This window comes from Planococcus citri, chromosome 1 (genome assembly GCF_950023065.1).
Source record: "Planococcus citri chromosome 1, ihPlaCitr1.1, whole genome shotgun sequence".
Taxonomy (NCBI): Eukaryota; Metazoa; Arthropoda; class Insecta; order Hemiptera; family Pseudococcidae; genus Planococcus; species Planococcus citri.
The window spans coordinates 304,164-323,971 of NC_088677.1; the positions used below are offsets into that span (position 1 = coordinate 304,164).

At 40.9% G+C, this 19,808-nt stretch overlaps 2 protein-coding genes across 3 annotated transcripts in view; both read left to right on the plus strand.

The window, feature by feature from the left end:
* The first annotated feature begins 343 nt into the window (after window positions 1–343).
* LOC135843536 (double-stranded RNA-specific editase B2-like) lies at window positions 344–4,085 on the plus strand. Its single transcript, XM_065361475.1, has 5 exons — window positions 344–493; window positions 565–670; window positions 1,084–2,403; window positions 2,592–3,146; window positions 3,283–4,085. The coding sequence occupies exons 3-5, from the start codon at window positions 1,140–1,142 to the stop codon at window positions 3,747–3,749; spliced, it is 2,286 nt and encodes a 761-aa protein (XP_065217547.1). The 5' UTR covers window positions 344–493; window positions 565–670; window positions 1,084–1,139; the 3' UTR covers window positions 3,750–4,085.
* Window positions 4,086–9,143: 5,058 nt separating this feature from the next.
* The window catches only part of LOC135843611 (proton-coupled amino acid transporter-like protein CG1139), a 28,055-nt gene continuing 17,390 nt past the window's right edge, over window positions 9,144–19,808 (plus strand). Inside the window, exon 1 of one of the 2 annotated variants that reach the window (XM_065361564.1) lies at window positions 9,144–9,605. In XM_065361564.1, the coding sequence (XP_065217636.1) occupies window positions 9,585–9,605 (21 nt within the window). In that variant the 5' untranslated portion in view covers window positions 9,144–9,584. Of the gene's footprint in view, window positions 9,606–17,483; window positions 18,828–19,808 lie in introns of those variants that run through there. The other variant, XM_065361556.1, reaches the window with a different exon arrangement.

Below are 19,808 nucleotides of genomic sequence, written 5' to 3' on the forward strand. Positions count from 1 at the left end.
ATTTTCTATGTTGGTAATGGTGGAAAATTTTCGCCTTTTCGGATCCCATTTCTGATCCCGACATCCCATTTTGATTTTTGAGCATTTTCTCAAATATTCCGAAATGAAATAAAATGACTGATGAGCTTAGTGCTCCAACCTGATGAGTAAACCTCGTCAGGCTCATCCTCACCAAATCAATATAACGAGTTGACGTCAAAAAAATAAAAATTGAAAAAAAAAACGAAACCAAAAACCAAAACCAAAACGAAACGAGAATAAAACGAGGTAGCGTTCCGGGCAAGCAGGCCGCAGGGTTTTCTTTAGTCTGTGATTGTGAATTTAGGAAAGTCCGTCGAAAATGAGCAGAGTATAGAGTGTGTGAAACTGTGACAGACGTGTATGAAAGTGATAAGATAATAAAAAAAAATGAAAAATAATAAAAATAAATAATAATATCAAGTTTCTTCGTAAAATATTACTATTTTTAATTTTTCTGTTCGCCTTCTTGCAGGTAATAATTTTTTCCCAAGTATTCTGTTTCTTAATGTCGACAGTAACTGTATTATTTTTCTCGAATATTAGGGAAATGATGAATTAAGAAGCAAGGCACATGCTATGAAGTGTCTTCGGTGACTTCGCACATGAATGCTGATAACCGAATGAATGAAACCATTTTCTCATTTCTCGGGTGAGTTGATGAATTTGGAATCAAGTAGACCAAAGTTATTGAAATTATTATATATTAAGTATATTCGTATCCAAATCGTCAGTCAATATTCTGTTTTGATGCGGATTCGAGTAGTTTTTAGGTTTAGGAAACGATGTTACCGGTTATTGTGAGACGCCACGAACTAACCTGTGGCTGTATATGGTATCCATTCGGCCATTTGGGAAAAAGTGCACCAATCTCGATAATACTGATCCTACACGAGGCAGTGTGAAGTGTGAACTGATGGTGTAAAGCGTTGTTACTTCCTAGTCCATTCACTATAATAAAACGTTGTAGTTATGTAGTTACGATGTGGGGATCTTTCAGCGTTGAATGTTCAATATCTCGACATTTCGACGATGCGATGACTCGATATTATTGTTTGATTGCAGAAATGAAGTTTTGCGTTAGCCGTTAGCTGAGAAGCGGGTGAAAAAAATCGATAGTAATGGAGGTGAACGACGCGACTGGGGAAACCTTGTCCAAAAGTACGCTCCAGATGCCGGCGAAAAGAAAAAACGTGAAACCGGAAATGTTGAAGAAACTGCTGAAGCAAGTGTGCGAAAATGTTTCCAATCCTAACGCCATCGGCGCGTTGTACGCGTTGTTCGAAAAAGACAGTTTTCTCATCACCGTTACGGATTTGAAGAACGCTTTCAAAGCTACGTTGTACATCGATGGTATGGAATTCGAGAGTGTCGCTGGTCAAAAAAAGAAAGCGCGCAACGACGTTACGACGAAAGCTTTGAAGCACTTATTTTTCGGCGTTTTAGAAAACAGCTCTGAAAAGTCGTCGAAAAATGAAATTCCGCCGACTCGTACGATAGTTGCCGATGATTCGAACGTCGAAAGTAGAGCTTGGACGGTTCATCGCCACGATGATACGGTTTCCGAGGAGGAGTCGCCGCCGCCGCCGCCGCCGCCGCCACCGCCGCACGATACGACCTTACAAGCGGTTGCGAAATGCGAGAAACTTCATTCGAATCATTCGAGTAACGGAAACGTGCAGAAGAAAATGAAAAGAGACTGCGAGATGCACGTCGATCCTCATCTGTTACCACCCAAGAGAAAGGAGATCAAAAATACCATTTTGGAGCGCGTTGTCAAGCAGGCGTTAGGTATAGAAGAGTGCCAAAATCCGAATACCATTACCGCGCTGTACACGCTGTACGAAAGAGATTCTTTCTATTTCGAAGTGGTGCCCGTCGACGTCGACGGCAACGGCAACGATAACAAATTTTTGGCTCGTTTACACATCAACGGTAGAGTGTACTCGGAGAACGCGTCCGGCATTAAGAAAGCTAAAACTAACGCCACGCTGAAAGCGTTGAGAGATTTGTTTCCTAAAATTGCCTACGGAGACGATCGCGACGGTGCGTCCGAAAGTCCACTTTCCGAACACGACGAGTGTTCTCAATCGTCTAAGCAAGATTTCGGTTGCGTGAAGCTTACGCGCGCCATTAAAGACGAATTCGACGCTACGCGATGTTCGCCGCCTGCGCCTGCGCCTACGCCTACGCCTGAAGACTGTTCTCCGAAAAACTCTCAATGTTACAGCTTTTGCGACATTATCGCGTCTCTTGTACAGAACAAATACAACGCTGTTGTACAATCATATCCCGAACATGCGCAAAGGTACAGTGTGCTATCTGGCATTGTAATGATTCGAAATAATGATATATCAAATGCTACCGTCATTTGCGTTTGTACTGGTAAATTTCACAGATATTTATTTTCCTTTTTTTTTTTTTCCTTCGCTAATTAATAGTACATATTTTAACGGCTCTCGTAATACGAGTTAGATTTATTCTACGTTTACTTTTAGCGTACTAATATCCGTCCTTATTTTATAGTAAATCTGCGTCCGTCGTAAGCGAAAGTGTTGGTTTGTTGTTTTCAGGTAATAAATGTCTTCTCGGAGATCACGTATCGAAAGATGGCAGCGTTCTATTCGATTGCCACGCTGAAATATTGAGCAGACGATGTTTGATGTTGTACTTGTATTCTCAGCTCAATGTTTCTCTGAGCAACAACAACAACAGCAGCAGCAGCAGCAGCAGCAGCAACGACGCTATTCTCGAGTTACTCGACAGCGGATATTACCGGGTAAAAGACGGAGTAAAATTCTATCTGTACGTAAGCTCGGCTCCGTGCGGAGACGGCCGCGTATTTAGTTTCTCGGCGGCCAAAAATGTGGACAGGCCGAAGATGGTGGAAAAGCGAGGAGTGCTGAGAGTGAAATTGGAATCCGGAATGGGAGGCATACCCGTTACCGAGTATATCGATATCAACCCTACGTCCGAAGATTATATGAAAGGTCAACAGATGGTTCTTATGTGCTGCTCGGCCAAATTAATGCGTTCCAACGTGTTAGGCGCTCAAGGGGCACTTTTGTCGCACTTCTTGCTGCCGGTGTATTTCGATGGCGTACTTATCGGCGACGTTTTTCATAAAGGTAAACTCGAAAAGCCAACTTGGATATTTTATTCGGATGAAATTTAACGCGTACCTATGTAGTTATCGCTACGGCTATAATTATGCTTATATCTGCAATAATTCGCCTCGCGTTTTTTCTCTGTCATTTTCACTAGGTAATTTAGAGAGAGCTCTGTACGAAAGAGTCGAGAGTGACGAGCTGAAAAATTTGCCGTCTTCGTACAAATTGAACAAACCAGCCATCGAAGGTATTACCAGTAGCAGAATAGTTATAAACGTTAAGCCCGGCAAATCCTGCATGAATTGGATAGCGTGCGATCCGACGACGGTGGAATTCATCAAAACCAAAACTGGTCTGACGTCGCTAAATTCTGTATCTCGTTTGTCTAAACTCAACTTATTCAAACAGTTCCTAGATATATACGTAGTTATTTTTAAGAATACCGAGTTAGCCGAAGCAGTCTCGATCTCTTATCTCGCTTACAAACAGAAAGCGTTGGATTATCAACTCGCTAAAAACGTATTTTTTAAAGCTTTAAAAACTAGACAGAAGGGTCAATGGATAAGAAAATCCGAGGAATCGGATTCTTTTCTTCTTGAAAAATTCGATAATTCTCGTTGAGTTAGCCCTTGGTTGTGTATTTCGCGGTCATTCTCGTTGATTTACTAATTCATTTTTACGCGCGTATTTTTTTCCTCAAACAGCGACGAAAGATTTAATTTTGGTTTTATTATTATCCATTATCGCGTGATATTCGTATTAAGGAAATACCATTTAATAACGTTCGTTTTTCTTTTCTTATTTTTAATCAACGATACTCTCGTATTTTGTACATATTATTTTTAGATGTAATAGTTTTCTTCATCATTTTGTTCGTTCTTGTGTGTTTTTTTTTTTTTACTCGGATCATTTTTTTCAATTTTGTTTTTGAGTATTAAAAAATTTGGCGATTACCGACGTATGTATAATTTTTTTGCTCGCGCGTTACCGCGCCATAAACGAAATACGTTCGTCGGCAATTTCTCGTATACCTATAGGTAGCGGGTACTGTACTATATTATTTTGAACCACGATATTCGCGATATGACATTCGCGTAGTTTTATCGACGACAATTTTTTTTTTTTTTTTCAAATCTCAAGTTTCAAAGTAAGTACATATTTTGAAACTGGGAGACTGAAACTAAGATTTGGGCCAATGGGCGTTTGAAACGAAAATCGGAAACATCGGAATAGAAATCTGTCGGAGTTGAATGAAAGTGAAACTGTGCGAATTGAAACTTGGAATTAGTGAAGAGAAGTAATCGTCGAAGAAATGGAATTAATTTTCAGCACCAACCAATTTGCTCGCCTTCAAAATTTATTTTATTTCTTCGATTCGTTATTTTATTCTCGATTTCGAGTTGGACATTTATATTATGTATAGTTTCGAATCTTACCGTTCCGCGTTCTGTAGATTCGGTATCGGTCAGTTTCAGTTTCAGTTTCAGTTTCGATTTCTAAAACCCGAGAACGATTTGTATTGTATCGTGTATTGTGTATTCAAACATTGCGACTTCATTTGCCCTTCGTTTTCTCACTCATCAGTCGAATTACGTAACGTATCTCATTTTTTTATCGCAGCTTGTACGTGTTTTAGAGTTACTTTTATTAGGATACCGGTACCGACTACCGACGTTTAATACTCGTACGATCTGTAAAGTTAAGTCGAAATCGATCCAAATATTAACGGCGGCGGTACAAAACGAAATACACAAAAACGTAAAAACAAAAAAAATTACAAGTTGCCAAATTCGTTTTTCCGCGAGTCATCTCCATGTTTGAAAACAAATCTACGATCTCGCAGTTTCTCCGGGGTCGGGCAACTTTCAGTTATTTCGATCATTTAATGGCAGCGTTACGTATACGTTTACGTACCCAAAAAATATTTACTCGTAACGATCAAAATGAAAGGTGGCAATTTGCGAATCAAAAGTGCAAATGCGATCGATTTGGCAAATTTTTCGAATAAAACCTCGTATTTACACGCATTCGAACATCCCTATCAACGCCAACGTGCCACCGTGCCACCGAATAGGAACTACGAGTATTTCACGGTAGCCGCCACTCGACTTTTACCTATATTTTCATTTTCTTTGGCGTCGTGCCGCAGAGAAATGGAAATGGAACAGTAACCGCGGGTAGTCGAAAATACTTACTTACTCGTAGGTACCTTACCTACTACTCGTAATACCGAGAAGTACCTACCTAATGATACTCGTAATTTAAGGTACCTAATTAAAAGCATAATATACCTAGACCTACACAGATATAAGTATGCTGTGTGCTGTGTGCTGTACCTGTACAAAAAACCTACATAACGCGATACCTATTACCTATGTCCTATACGTTTTGTCTACCTATTTATATGTTGTTCGTAGATGTACGACTCGTAACCCCGCGCGTATTTTTACTACAAATAATTTTATTTAGGTACCTACGGAAATACACGTAACACTCGCTGTGCAATGTGCATTGTGCGAATAAAAATAATTACCCAGATTTATAGGTATACATTTTTAATATGTATTAATTGATACGATATTACGTAAACGTAAGTAGGAAAGCATAGATTTACGTATATTCGACTATTCGTATTCGTATTTGTGCGTATAGATTGCAGATAGAGACGAGAGGCGATTTCTATATGGATAAGGATAAAGTTTGCGTCGAGTCGCGATGTATCATTTCGGATATCGTTATCTAGTCAATGTGTTTCTTCATTTTTTTTCTATCTATCTCTCTCTCTCTCCCTCTCTTCTTTAATAAAACTGCGCATACCTTTAAAGTCTTATCTATGTAATATGGTAACTAGGTAATTACTATTTACTAATTACCCATTATCGATAACCCCCCAAGGCTTCGGAATTTATACCGCAAAATGTTTTCATTTTTATTTGTATTCCGACGAGTTAATTATAATACAAATATAGGTACTCGCAATTATCCACGTAGGTACGAGTAAATCTTTTCCAAACGTAAAAAAAATCGTCTTTCTGCAGCGTTGCTGCATCGTAAATTATTGGTTTGTAGTTGTACTCGTATTTTGTTGATACGAGTACCTAGCTACCTACCTGTCCCGATGCCGGTGTTTAATGTTATGCCTGTCACTCAAATCATACGAGTACTACGATGCTACATAGTACATCTACATACACTAAGTACCTATAGCTATACCCAACCTACCTAGACCTACATCTCTCAGTACCTACTCGTACTTACGCATGTATTCCCGCTTGTTGACATTTTGATTTTTCCTTTTGTTTTTGTACGATCTCGTTTTCGCACAATACCTAATCCAAATGTTTTTTCTACTGTAGAAAAAAACCTAAAAATATAGTGTAGAAATTGAAATTCTACACTACATTTATAGGTATCTACTATCTACCTACTACTACCTAGGTATTACCTGTTCGAGGTTACCGTAGAAAAATAAAGAAATTTGTTCAAAAACGTTACATCTTCCTCCAATAGTTTCAGAACAGGCGCCTCTTTTTTTCTACTCGTAAAATATGTATTAGTTATGTACCGAATTGTCGTTTTATTTTTATGGTTTGCCGCTTTTCCCAAAAATGTTTCAAGTTCCATCGTTCGTCCCTGTAAAAAGTAGGTACCTACTACCTACCTATGAATTTCGTGAATTATAACTTTTGCAATTACAGATTACAGTAGACGGACATTTTTATGAAAAACTGTCGTACGATGAGTTGCACTCGGGCACACTTTGTTCAAAATATTTGACAGCACACAGGATTTCGATTCGGCTAACATCCAAACATTTCAGATTTGAACCACTAATCGAAATCGTGTTGCGCGAAGAATTAATCCCCATCGAGTATTCGCGATTCTAATTTGAAAACTGTTGTTAGGTATTTGTATAGTTTTGGATGCGAAATTCATATTATGTACGAGTGTACCTACGTGGACTAAAATGCTTTTATAATTTTCTTTCAAGTTGTTCAATTTTCATTTTTGTTTTTTGTTTTTTGTTTTTTTCTTCTAATTATTCTCCAACCGATAATGTACGTTTCGATTATTTTCAGCGTATCGAAAATCAAAATTAAATTAACTATTTGTATAACCAAAATTCAACGTTGATTCGTGAGAAGTGAGAAGAAAACGAACTGTTTGCAATCGAATATCACACTCGTATTTTACTTATTCGTTTGTTAAGTACGAACGTTTCACATTTATAGGTACATACTTACTTATTAGGTACGTTCATTCCCATTTTGTTACGAATGATTGAATTTTTTTCAACCCCGTTGTACGTATACGGTAGAATATAGGTAGGGTATCTTTTTTCCAATTTTTATGTATTATTTTTTGGGTGCAATTTATCGTTACTTTAAAAAAGGGGGTTAGCACGATAACAGTAGTGTGTTATCACGATAAATCAGTATTCACGATGAAAAAGAGGATTGCACGATAAAAAAGTGTATTTCACAATAAAAAAATGCATTGCACGATTTCTTAAAAAACGAACGATAAATTAGGCGGTATCCACGATATATATGATAGTAAGAACAATAAAAAATAAACAATTTCCACGAGAAGTTTTTGACAGAATGAACGATAAATAAGTGATTTCCACGATAAATAAGGATACATTAACGACAAAAAGTATAAGATTTTTGCGAGTGAATAAAAAATTAAGTGTTCTAGTAGGTATCTATTTCAATAAAGCTTTACGAGATAATGCCGGACGACCTCGTTTATGTTTTTGACCCAATGGGATGGATTTTGCTGCCAAGGAAGAGTTGAAATTCGGGAAATTTTCACCTGAGCCTAATACTTTTTCTCGAAATGTCCCGATTCTCCCCTAATTGGACTTGAAAAAATCACAAATTTTCAATGAAATTACGAAAAATTATATTTTTTACCTATTCGATGATCTATTGCACCCCCCTTCTGAGTTTCGAACCAAAATAACGTCAAAAATGAATTCTGGAGCCCAAAAAACGTACAATTATATCAATACCTACTCGACTTATCCAAAATATTTATCCCTTTGAACCCTCCTCCTGGGGCCCCCATTCAAGGTTCGAACCAAAATAACGACAAAAATGAATTCAGCGCCTCTGACGTCCAAATTTGCATTCATTTCTGAAATATGATTTTATGACACCCTAAAAAATGAATCTGTCCCACTGTGTGCCAGTGTTTTCTTTTGTCAAAAAAAAAAAAAAAATATCGTGCTAATCAATGAAAAATATCGTGTTTATCGATGAAAATTATCGGGCTAACAACCTTTTTTAATGGTTGAAAAATGCTGCGCTTACCACCAAAATTACCGTTACCAAGCCACGTTTTATCGTTCAAATGGTTATCGTGCTAACCACCTTTTTTATCGTTCAATTATATATTTCCCTTATTTTTTTATTCGCATTACCTATCTCGAGTGTTTTTTCATCAAAACTGGAGGATTAGATGCAGAGAAAACTACGAGTACTAGCGTAGAGCCTACCTACGAGTACGTAATATACAGTTGGTGCCGCCGCGCCGCGCCGGTGTCCATATTGCGTTAGATGACAATTTTTCATCTCTGTGCCCCATGTGGCTGTGTAAGTACATACAATTATACAATATACATACTCGTAGATTGTCGCGACAGCGCGTCAATTTGCGATAAAAGAAAGCCAAAAAGTTCAAGTTAGTAAAACATTTTATTCGAAACGTGTTAAAATTAGGTACGTAAATCGAAAATTTGATTTCGTTACATACCTGGATATATGTATCTAAATCTAACGTAAGAAGACATACATAACTCAATCCTGAATATGCAGCTACTCGTGGTTGATGAAATGACGACGACGACGACGACGACGACGGTGGCGTCGCGTCGTGGGGGGGGGGGTTAGGGTACGGTGCAGCGCGGGGACATTGTTGTTTTTATTTTGGTACTGGGCCAATGTTGAAAATAAAATGAAATGAAATACTCGTAAAACAGCCTACGATGAGCTTTATAGCTGTAGCTGTAGCATGTAGCTGTGGATGTTGAAGTGTTGTTCGCCTTTGCGGTTATTAAGTAGCGCGATGTGCGTCTAGCTGAAGCTAAAGCTATGTGTTAAGTGCATATCAGCATAATATAGCTATACATGTGTGAATATTGTGAGTGGTGTCGCGTGTGCCGTGTTGTGATTGATTGATTGACTGATTGATTTTGATAGAAATACGCGTGTCGCATCGTATCGTAACAGATGTCTCGCTCATATTCTCGAGTCAAGTAGGTACCTACTACCTAGATACTGGCTACTAGGAGTCTAGGACCTACCAACACCAACACCAACCTAGCCGTGCGTTTACTTTTACGAGTAGGTATAGGTATAGCTGCGTCGGTGGACCTGTGGACCTATACTCACACTCGCAGTCGTGCGCCGTGCGCGTTTATGGGTGTCCGGCTGTCGCTGTCCGCGTGCAATGTGGAGAAACCGACTTTGGGTAGGTAATGCGAATATTTTGTAAATTGTAAATGTACCCGTACCGGCATCGGCATCGGCAGTCCGCCACATTTTCATATGGTTAGTGAGTTGGTACGATCTGTAGTACCTACATATCTAAAGTACCTATACCTATAGTTTGTCGTAAATTCGACTATTTTTCTTGATACGCGTATTGCTACGAGTACGAGTACGGTCAACGGTGTAATGCAGAATGCAGTCAGTATACATACATATGAGTACGACTAACGAGTACCTATATGTAATAGTGTAGGGCGGGCGGTGCGGCTAAACCAAACGAATGCACGTGTTCGCCGTTCGGATTATTAGGTACGTACACGTAGGTACGTAGGTAGAGGTACACATTGCACAGCAGCTTTCTACATTGTGCGATGTACGTACATGTACCTACGCGTACATAGCTCTACATACTGTGTGGAATATGAATATCGGCCATCACTCCATCAGCCATCGGGCACCCGAAAGCAAGACCATTATACTCGTAGACTCGTAGACTCGTAGTTTTTTGCATTGAAATTGAGAATATCAGATCAGTTTGAAAATTGAATAAAATGTAGCTAGGAACTTGGTGCTTTTGAGTGGTTCAGATTCAGACTCTGTAACATGTGGATTGTGGATATTGTGGGTACTGGACTGGGTAGGCTACGTATAGTACATAGGTACCTATATGTAACTCGTATAGTCTCAAAATCGAACCAAATGAACCACTCTGAATCCGATTTGTTTTTGAAATGCACCTCGACGTAGGTAGTAGGTACCATAATCGAGCAATCGCCTCGTGTCGGCTTTTTAAACCTAGACCTACAGTGGTAAAATAATCGTAGGCGTCTCGTGGCTGCAGAACGAATAACGAATGGATATTCACTATTCAGATTTGATTCACGCGCGGCGATTACTCATTCATAATACTCGTAGATTTTTCATTTCCTTTTTGACGTCAATTTGCTGGATGTAAATGCAAAATTACCTATTCTACTGTATTACAGTTCTAACGAGCAGAGGTGACTTTTCATCAGGTAACTACTTAGTAGGTACCTACCGTAGGTACCTAATATCCAGCGCTATGCTATACCTACTCGTAAGCTCGTGATTGATTCGACAAGACCGCTTAGAAATGTACCTACATAATTATTTTGTTTTTCAATTTTTCAAATTTTATCAAATGCCCTCGCAATGATGTCCAAGGATGTAGGTAAGTATGTAAGCATCCTCAATCCTCATCCTATTTGTTGATAAGTTGGTCGGTATTTATAAGTACCTCACCTACCTTCCTTATCAGCATACCGTGGAATTAGTTTTATTTGAAGAATCGATTTTTATAATATTTTTACAAGTACGAGCGTCGAGCGTCGAGCGTCGAGCGTCGAGCTCACGAGTATATTTGCAGATATATCTAATACCTACTTAACATTGTACATACGTACCTATAGGGACACAAACGATGTCTAATTCACGTACCTACTACCTACCTACTATATCAGGTAGGTACGAAGTACATATACCGATTACGTATACGTTTACGTACATTTATGTATTAGGGCGATGGATTGCTTTGCGATTGCGAAAGAAGAAAAAATTACGTACCGTATAGGTAGGTGGGTGGGATGGTGGCCTTGAAGGAAAGATACGAGTCCTCAAAGGGAAGTTTATGCTAAGTAGATATGTATTTTTGAAAAGAAAGAATTTCCAAACAACGAATTGTCTGTCCATACCCCATACCCCATACCCCATACCCAAAGTATTCGACTCGATAAACTCCTAAAAGTGATGTTGGATTTGGAAGACAATATTATGGTCCTATCACCTTCTGGAACTGGACCATTTTCCCGACTGAAATTGTCTGCCGAATTTGGTCCAAATCTTGCCACATTTTTTTAAAATGTAGGTACTGGTATGTACTCGTACATTGTACATTATGTATTTGGCTACAAATGGATAGCCTAATTTGTAAAATTGTTCGCGACTACCCTATGCTGATGACTTAATTTACCTATAGGTATACATGGCTACACGTTGGGTGTTATTTTTGTTTCAACTTTATTGCCCGCAGGCTGGAGGGTACTGGGTACTGGGTACTGGGTATCGCTACTCGCTAGAGCTAGACAGGCACGAGTACGAGTACGAGTACGAGTACGAGTTTGCTGGACTACGACGATGCCGAATTGCCGATAGGTATGCCCGCGGAGAGAGTTTACAACTGTTGTGCTTCTGGAGTGCGCAGTTTACTTACTTGTTATAAATGAGGCAAGCTGCTGAGCATCGCGACGATGACGGTGACGCTTGACGCCATGGCGTCCACAGAAAAACCTGCAGTGCTGCGTGAATTACCCATCATACGAGGGCTACGAGTAAAAGAAGACATTGGCGACTGGCGAGCGGAGTGAAGTGATTAGTGAGGCCTTCGATATGTTCGATAAGGTACATTACGTTATAGTGTCCACTCCAGTCTCCAATACGAATACCAAACAATACCGTCTAATACTGAGCGAGCGCCGAGCCAATGTTTGCCATTCACCGAATAATTTGAAAAAAAAAACGAATTCTAAGATTTCCATATCTTTTCCGCATTTACCCGACATTTTCAACGGCTTCGAATCTTTCATTCATTTTTCATCATTTCCCTCGCAGAACACGTAAAAATGCATGTTTTTTCGTTCTTCGAAGTCAATTTTTTCAAAACTTTTTGCTCTCGCTTCGCTCGAGCTCGAGTAGTAGATACTTTCACCTTGCTTTTCGTAACATACAAATCATAAATTACGACAAGTTTTCTGTTTTCAGAAAATTTCCTCCAATTTTATTCGTCTTTTTTTGTGAAATAGTACCGGGGAAAAAACAACAAACAAACAAACAAACAAACAAAAATAAATTTTTTTTCAACATTTTCGAATTTTTCTTAAAAGTTAAAATTAAAAAAACGAATCTTCGACTCGAATGCCTATAATTGTACAAATCTGAAAGGACAACTCTGCGACCGCGCCACGCCACGCCACACCACGCCAAGCGGTACCTAAACTTTGACCAGACAGTTTTCGGCGATGGGCGCTTACCTATGCGTGTTGAAATACTCGCCGTAGCATTCCATCGGCAGCTTTGACGTCAATGGCTAACTGCATTTGCATCTCATAAACGTCAATTCGTAAAGACGTATAGATATACCTACGACTACGAGTCGGTATTGCGTATACCATATACCGTATACCGTATACCGTATACCGTATACGTAAGCCCTGCTGCTTCTGTCCTGTCTGCGAGCTTCCAGTGCCAGCGCCAGTGCCAGAACCAGAACTAGAACCAGATCTAGTACTCGTATGCATACGTTAGGTACCTAGACCTACCTATAATGTTGACGGACACGCGATAGATTCTCCAGTACACGTGATCGCATCGTGAAAAGAAAGCCGACGGCGTGGTGTGGCGCGGCGCGGCGGGGCGTCGGTCGAAACGGCTTTGGGAATTTCCTTGACAGCGAAAAATTAGCACCATCGATCGGCAGATTTTTCTTTCGTGTTTTGTCGAGTGATTGCAGATTATGCTACTGGACTACCAATCGTCGACTTGGGTACCTATTAGCCTTTAGCCTTTGATGGAGGCTCCTCATCGAAATACTTGAAACTGAGAGCAGTAAGTACCTACATACGTACGAGATAGCAATCGATCCTGGTTGCCGATGATTTTATTCAAAATACTAATAGGTAGAGGTATACCTACTCGTAGTACGTCTAGTCGTCTACGTACCTAGGTGATTTTGAAATCATTTCAAAATGTCAACTTTATGGTCGGAGTCGCGCGCGAAGACACGATGATAGAGGGGTCGGTTATACCTACACCTACAGTGATACAGGTACCTAACTATACGAGTACCTATTGATCAACACCGCCACCGCGCCGCGCCGCCCACCAGCGCAGCATCCCTCGTATTTTATCAAGCCCGGGTCTACCCCGCTTTGAAAAATTCCTACGAGTATAGTTAATGGACAAATCGGTTCGTTAGACACGTCGAAATCGAAACCGAAACGTGGCCAAAGTGCCAAAACCTTGGATGGAATTTCGTGGCTAAAGACGGAGAACGAGATAAGGTCTTCAATTCCTCATCATCGCCTACAAAACGAATAACGATGACGCATATACGAGTACGAGCTTTGTTCTTTATTTCGATTTCGAGCACACGGTTGGGGTGGGGTTGAGTGAGATTTACGAAGACAATAACAGACATTAATACTCGTACTACACATTACTCGCACGTAGACGAGACGTACCGTACCTAACATACTCGTTGTCGTAATTGGAAATGCCAATTGCCAATTGCCATCGCAAAGCGCAAAGCGAAGCGAAGCGAACGAGTAGAGTAGATACGTAGACGTACCTATTAGGTATGTACGCGTATTTTTATGAATTTATGATTTATAATCGTAGGTAGGTATTAGGTACTCTTCAAACAGCAACGGCGACGATACGAAGATAATCCGAGCGATTATAACGATTATAGCAATAACGATAATTGTTTCTTTTCTGCGCTTTTTCACAATGCGTACACTGTACCGAGTACCCGATACCTACCCATAGCTGCTCATTACGAAATCATGTAGCGAAATCGTGATTTTTAAACGACAATTTAAGCTGGCTATGGCTATCGCGTCAGGCGTCAGGCGTCACCAGTCACCAGTCACCAGTCACCACCTATTTCTTTCTACTTATAGACTACTTTTTACGTCAACGTTAATTTAGTTGTACGAGTAGGTACCGAGGTACCCACATCCACATTCGAGTCCCAGTACCTGCAGCCAACTCCACGCCTCGCCTCCACGCGCCACGTACTATGAAGACAGGACCCCTGTCTAGAAATGTCTCGTTAAAGTTTCCCGAATCTTTTTAGTTTTTTCCAAAATGAAAAAGCGGCAGTAGGTAATTTTCGGTATTAATGATAAGTACTTTTGGGGAATAAAGTGATATGTACCTACTCGTAGTACCTACTTGTTTCACGCAATTTTTGCCGAATGCCAAATTTTACTCGTATTTCATAATTAGTTGTATTTTTCTTAGGCAGTTCAAGTTGCACACTCATTCCACTTGTGAAAATATTGCGTATGTACGTAGATGTACCGTCTACAGTCTACACTGACACTCCAATAGTCCGAGTGATCGAGAGGCTCTCTTGTAAGCGTAAAAATTTTGAAAATTTTCCTATATCCGCCGCCACGCGCCGCGCGCCGCGCGCCGCGCCGCAACAATCACGAAGTGACATAGCGCTAAACCTAAATTAGGGGTGGTACTAGCGTACCTATCTCATATCTGTCTCAATACACCCGCCGCGCCGCGCCCGCGCTGTTTTGTATCTTTTGGGCCTTTGGGGGTATCCTTCCCAAAGTCGTGTTGATTCAAATCTGGCAAAGAATCGCTCCCATAGTACTTATCAAGTGTGACATGACATGACAACACGAGTATTTACAACTCTATCGATTGGAAATTTCACTGAGTAGCTTATCTAAGCCTATCAACCGGTGAGTAGCTGAGTACCTACTCGCGACTGTCCAAAATGTACAAAATAATATTACGAGTACGTAGGTATCTACAAGTAGGTATAGTGCTAGTGATTTTCCTACGTGGATTTTTCGGCTCCAACGTAAATAATATACGAGTAGGTACTGGCCTGCAACTTAGGGTATTTACTTACCTTTGTCCATAGGTACGAGTACATATATAGGACGTGTAGGTAGTAGGTACTCGTAAGTACGAATATCACACTGACATTTCGGTATTGCGTCATTTGCGTGTACTTACGACTTAGGTAGGTATTGTGTAGGTTGGCCATCAACCAATCGTTGTTTTTGTTGTTTGGTAATTGGTAGGCAATAGGCAATAGGCAATAGGTAATAGGTAATAGAGTACCTATTACCTGCAGTAACGACGAGGTTAGCGTCGTTGAGCTATTAACTTAGGCACCTATACATAGATAAAGATAAGCGGATATAGGCTACCGAGTTACTGACGTGTTTTGAGCTCTCAACAAATGGCATTCGCGAGAGGAGGGATGGATTTTAGTCGAGAAAAAGTCATTCTCGCAGATTTTTCCTTGGAAATATTCTGGTCAAAAAAGGCACTGGAGGCGTTCGCCTGAAAATCAGCTTAAATGCGACCAAGCGCTTTAAACTGCAGGTCGAGGATAATACATATTATACGCGTACAACTCGATTTTCAGCTATCCGAAGAAATTTCTACGCCTTCTACCCACTTCTACAGAAACAATTCGAAACTTGCAGAGGAACCGAAAATCGCGCCGGAAAGTCTAGAATGTCCGAGAATCGTAAAGTTTGGTTCGAAAGAGCTCGTTATTAATTCCAAGATTAATCGCGCCAGCGTGGCGTGGCGTCATTTTTACCGAATTCGTACATTTTTTTTAAAGGCATAAACCTACCTACCTATACCTACGTAATCAATTTTGAATTTTCAAAAATTCGCTTTTTGGTTGCGAGGATTTCAGACCATGCTGTATGCTGTATCCAATAATCGCGGTCCTGTTCAAATTAGTGGCGGCGAATACTCTCTCTTTTTCATCGATGAGGCACAGAAAGGCCAACATAGAGGGAGAGTTAGCGGGAGTTGAAAAGTAAAGTAGCGTGTTCCGAGTTATAATTAATTGGGGGTTCATTCGATACATGCGTGGTTTTTTTTTTTTGTTTTGGTCAGTGAAGACATTTGAAAATGGTTCAAAAAGGGGTCGATTCGAGAATCGGAGATGTTTTTCGAGATGGCCAAGCTGACCCAGGCCCGCCTTTGGCTGTGCCACGCCACGCCACGCCACGCCACGCCACGCCACGCTACGTGTACGCCGTACGGTGTACGAGTATTTGTTCAGTACCTACATTACATTGTAAGACGTAAAAGTACCGCAGTTCGTACCTTAACCATCTGACAAGTTTACGTGTACCTACATTTGTGTAAGTTACGAATTACGAAACACGCTAGGTAATTGATAAGCGGATAAGCCATAAGCCATAAGCCAAAGCTGCGGCGGCGACTGCTCGTCATACCGCGTATGGCGTACGGTATACGAATATAGATACGAAAAGTGGTGCACGTAGCCTACTAGCCTACGTAAGTACCTATCATCTGTATTCTGTACCTACATGGTGCCCAGAAATATCGAGTACCCCTAAGAAAGTTTTTCATTAAAAATATACGCGTAGGTTGGCAACGTGAACGGTTAAATACTCGTAGATGCGTATGATTGGTGGAATGTTATCTCTCCAGTCCAACAACCAATCATGCGCTATCATTATTACGCCAACTCGTATCATTCACTGTGACCAGCCCAAGTATTTTAGTAGAAAACTTTTTTAGGGGTGCTCGATATTTTTGAGCACCCTGTACGAGTAATGGGTGAAATTACGAATGATGGGATGCCATCGCGTATGTATACCTATACCTACTGGTAGATTACTTAGATATCCTTTGGTGAGCGTGAGCGAGGACGTGCTGTACGCAGGACTAAACCGGATTCGGGATTCTCACCTGGAGCAGGCAGCTGGTAGATAAGTACGAGTAAATAAAAGGCACATAGTAGATACATTTATGTAGTAGGATACCTACTTGGATGGGCAAATAGGTTTAAGATTGACAAGAGCGGTATTCGGTATTCGGTATTCGGTATTCGGTATTTCGGTACTACAGTAAGTACGAGTATGTAGTTACTCGTAGTAGCGATAGCGATAGCGAACGGAAAATGGCAACCGCCAAGCGCCTCCGTAACGTAAATTTGACTGGCTTTGGTGGGGAGGCGGCAGGTCGGAGGGAAGATGGGGAAACGACGCGATATCAGCGATATGCGATATGCGAATACGAAGCTCTGGCTACGGCTACGGCTACAGCTACAGCAACGAGTACTCGCAGTAGTCGCAGTCACAACTCGTATAAAACCGATTATCTCATTAACGTTCTTTCATTAGTGCCGATCGGATCGTATCGCTGGTCTTTTGCATTCGCATTCGCATTCGCATTCGCATTCGCATCGTAGACTCCTCTGCTGAGTGCTTACTCTGAAATTAATCGCACACGCTCACGCTCGCGCGCATACAATACTCGTAGGCTATTTTATTAATGTCGCGTACAAGTACAAGTACAAGTACAAGTGCCTGTGCCTACTTTTTATTGCAACTCGTCGTCGTCGTCTCGGCGCACACGTAACGTAAAACGCCGCTGCAACATTTTCGCGTTTACCTTCGAGTTTACCTTCGTCGCTCTTTTTTTTCCTCATTAATTTTCATTAACCATTCGCACAAACACAAACACAAACACAAACGCAAACGCAACCGTAATCATATCGCTCGACCGTTTCAACATTTTCTCATCGACGATCACCGACGCAACCGAGCCCACCTGTAGCTGTATAGATATTCACTTTGCATATATTGTTGCTGTTGACGCAAAGCGACGAGATTCTTAGTTAGTACCTCTACCTAGTATCCAACCAGCCACAGCCAGTCTTCCACGCATCGCATCAACATTGGACAGTCAGTTTTGTCAATTTTTTCGCCGTTTTGGGTACTTAGCTGGCTTTTAATCGCATTCGCATTGTTTTGGTTAGTTCATCAATTCATCATCTTGCAGACATTTGATTTTTCCTCGCAGTCGCAGCATCCACCTGCATTACTCCTGTCTCCTACTCGCATCGCATCGCATCGCATCTATTCGACTTCGTATACGGTACCTACATACATAGTGTTCACTTTTACGTAGCTAGGTAATTTATCGTTTTCGCTGTCGTTGTCGCTGTCGCTGTCCTTCTCAGTTTCGGTGCTTTATCTCTGTTGTTGTTATCGATTGAAAATCGCGCGGATTTACTCGTATTGTACTCGTACGTCGCACGTCGTACGTAAAGCAGTGTTCATATACGTAGAGACCCAAAAGTACGCTTGCAGTAACTTACTTACGTTTGTCTAGACGAGTTTTTCACTTACTTGTACTGGAGTATACTCGTACGTAAATTGTATAGGTACCTATTCGACCTGTGCTCAGCCCGAATCGGTGTTCTACTCGTAAGTACGAGTAGATATCCCTACTTGAGTGGTGCCAAGCTACCCTCGCATTACATGTTACACATCACGTGATATTCGACGCACCAGTATCAGTATCAGTATCAGTATACGACGACCAGTCGGCCAATATGACAGTGGAAAGGCCTTTGACGTTCTCTACTGCAAAAATCGTAAGTACCTACCTACCTACCTACTTCGTTCGTAAGAATAAGAAAGTGAAAATGTAGATCCAGATACCTATACTCGTATCATCTAGCAATGAAAAACATCAGCTTTTCTTTTCTTTTTCAATTTGTGAGCAACAGGCAACAGCAAACAGCAACGACATTCGCGCAGAAATACCCGTAGTCGTACCTACGAGTGCATGTATTTGCTTTGATCATTAATTGTAGGCGATCGCGGCGATCGTTAAAGTAGGTAAACGCCGAACGCTCGAGTATCGCTCTACATATAACTGGGATCAGTAAGCGTTTAATTACCTACATACACATGTATGTACTCGCTCGATGCCCATTTCCCAGATTCCCACATCCTTAACCAGTGATAAGTACGAGCAGGTATTCGTATAGTTTTTGAAGAAGAAACGCTTACGCCAAACCGAGTCCAGTGTTCTACTCGTACTCGTACTCGTACTCGTACTCGTAGGATAGTCTTTATTAAGATGCGCGTAAAAGAAAAACACCCGCATCTACATACTCGTAATTCGAAAAATGCATGCGTGAAAAGGGTAGGTGCGTTAGTTGATTGTTTAACACTGAAAGTGATCATCTACTCGTACGAGTACTTACGAGTTACGAGTAATTTGACTAGGTGGGCTATTGCAAATTCTCGCGATCAACACAGAACACAGCAGAGTAAGGTGAGCTGGTTGAGGTGGGTATAGGACGGAAGAATGATGCATGTACCTAGCATGTACGAGTATTTCAAGGGTAATACAGGCGCTCGCGCTCTATGGTTGCAGATAATGAAACGAACCTGCAGGCTTATACCATTACCTTTATAGGTACCTATGATTGGGCCGGCTATCAATGGCTTTGGCTACGTTCAAATACGAGTATGTGGTTATATAGTGTACCTCTATACCTATTACCTACAGTGCATCTGCAACTGCATCTGCATATAAATACGAGCACATTGTATTACGAGTATAT

What these genes read in the sequence shown, in the direction of transcription:
- LOC135843536 (XM_065361475.1), top strand. Translation starts at nt 1,140, where the DNA reads ATGGAGGTGAACGACGCGACTGGGGAAACCTTGTCCAAAAGTACGCTC. An exon ending in CGTCATTTGCGTTTGTACTG is followed by an intron (nt 2,404 to 2,591) that starts GTAAATTTCACA and finishes TGTTGTTTTCAG; the next exon opens with GTAATAAATGTCTTCTCGGA. An exon ending in CGGCGACGTTTTTCATAAAG is followed by an intron (nt 3,147 to 3,282) that starts GTAAACTCGAAA and finishes CATTTTCACTAG; the next exon opens with GTAATTTAGAGAGAGCTCTG.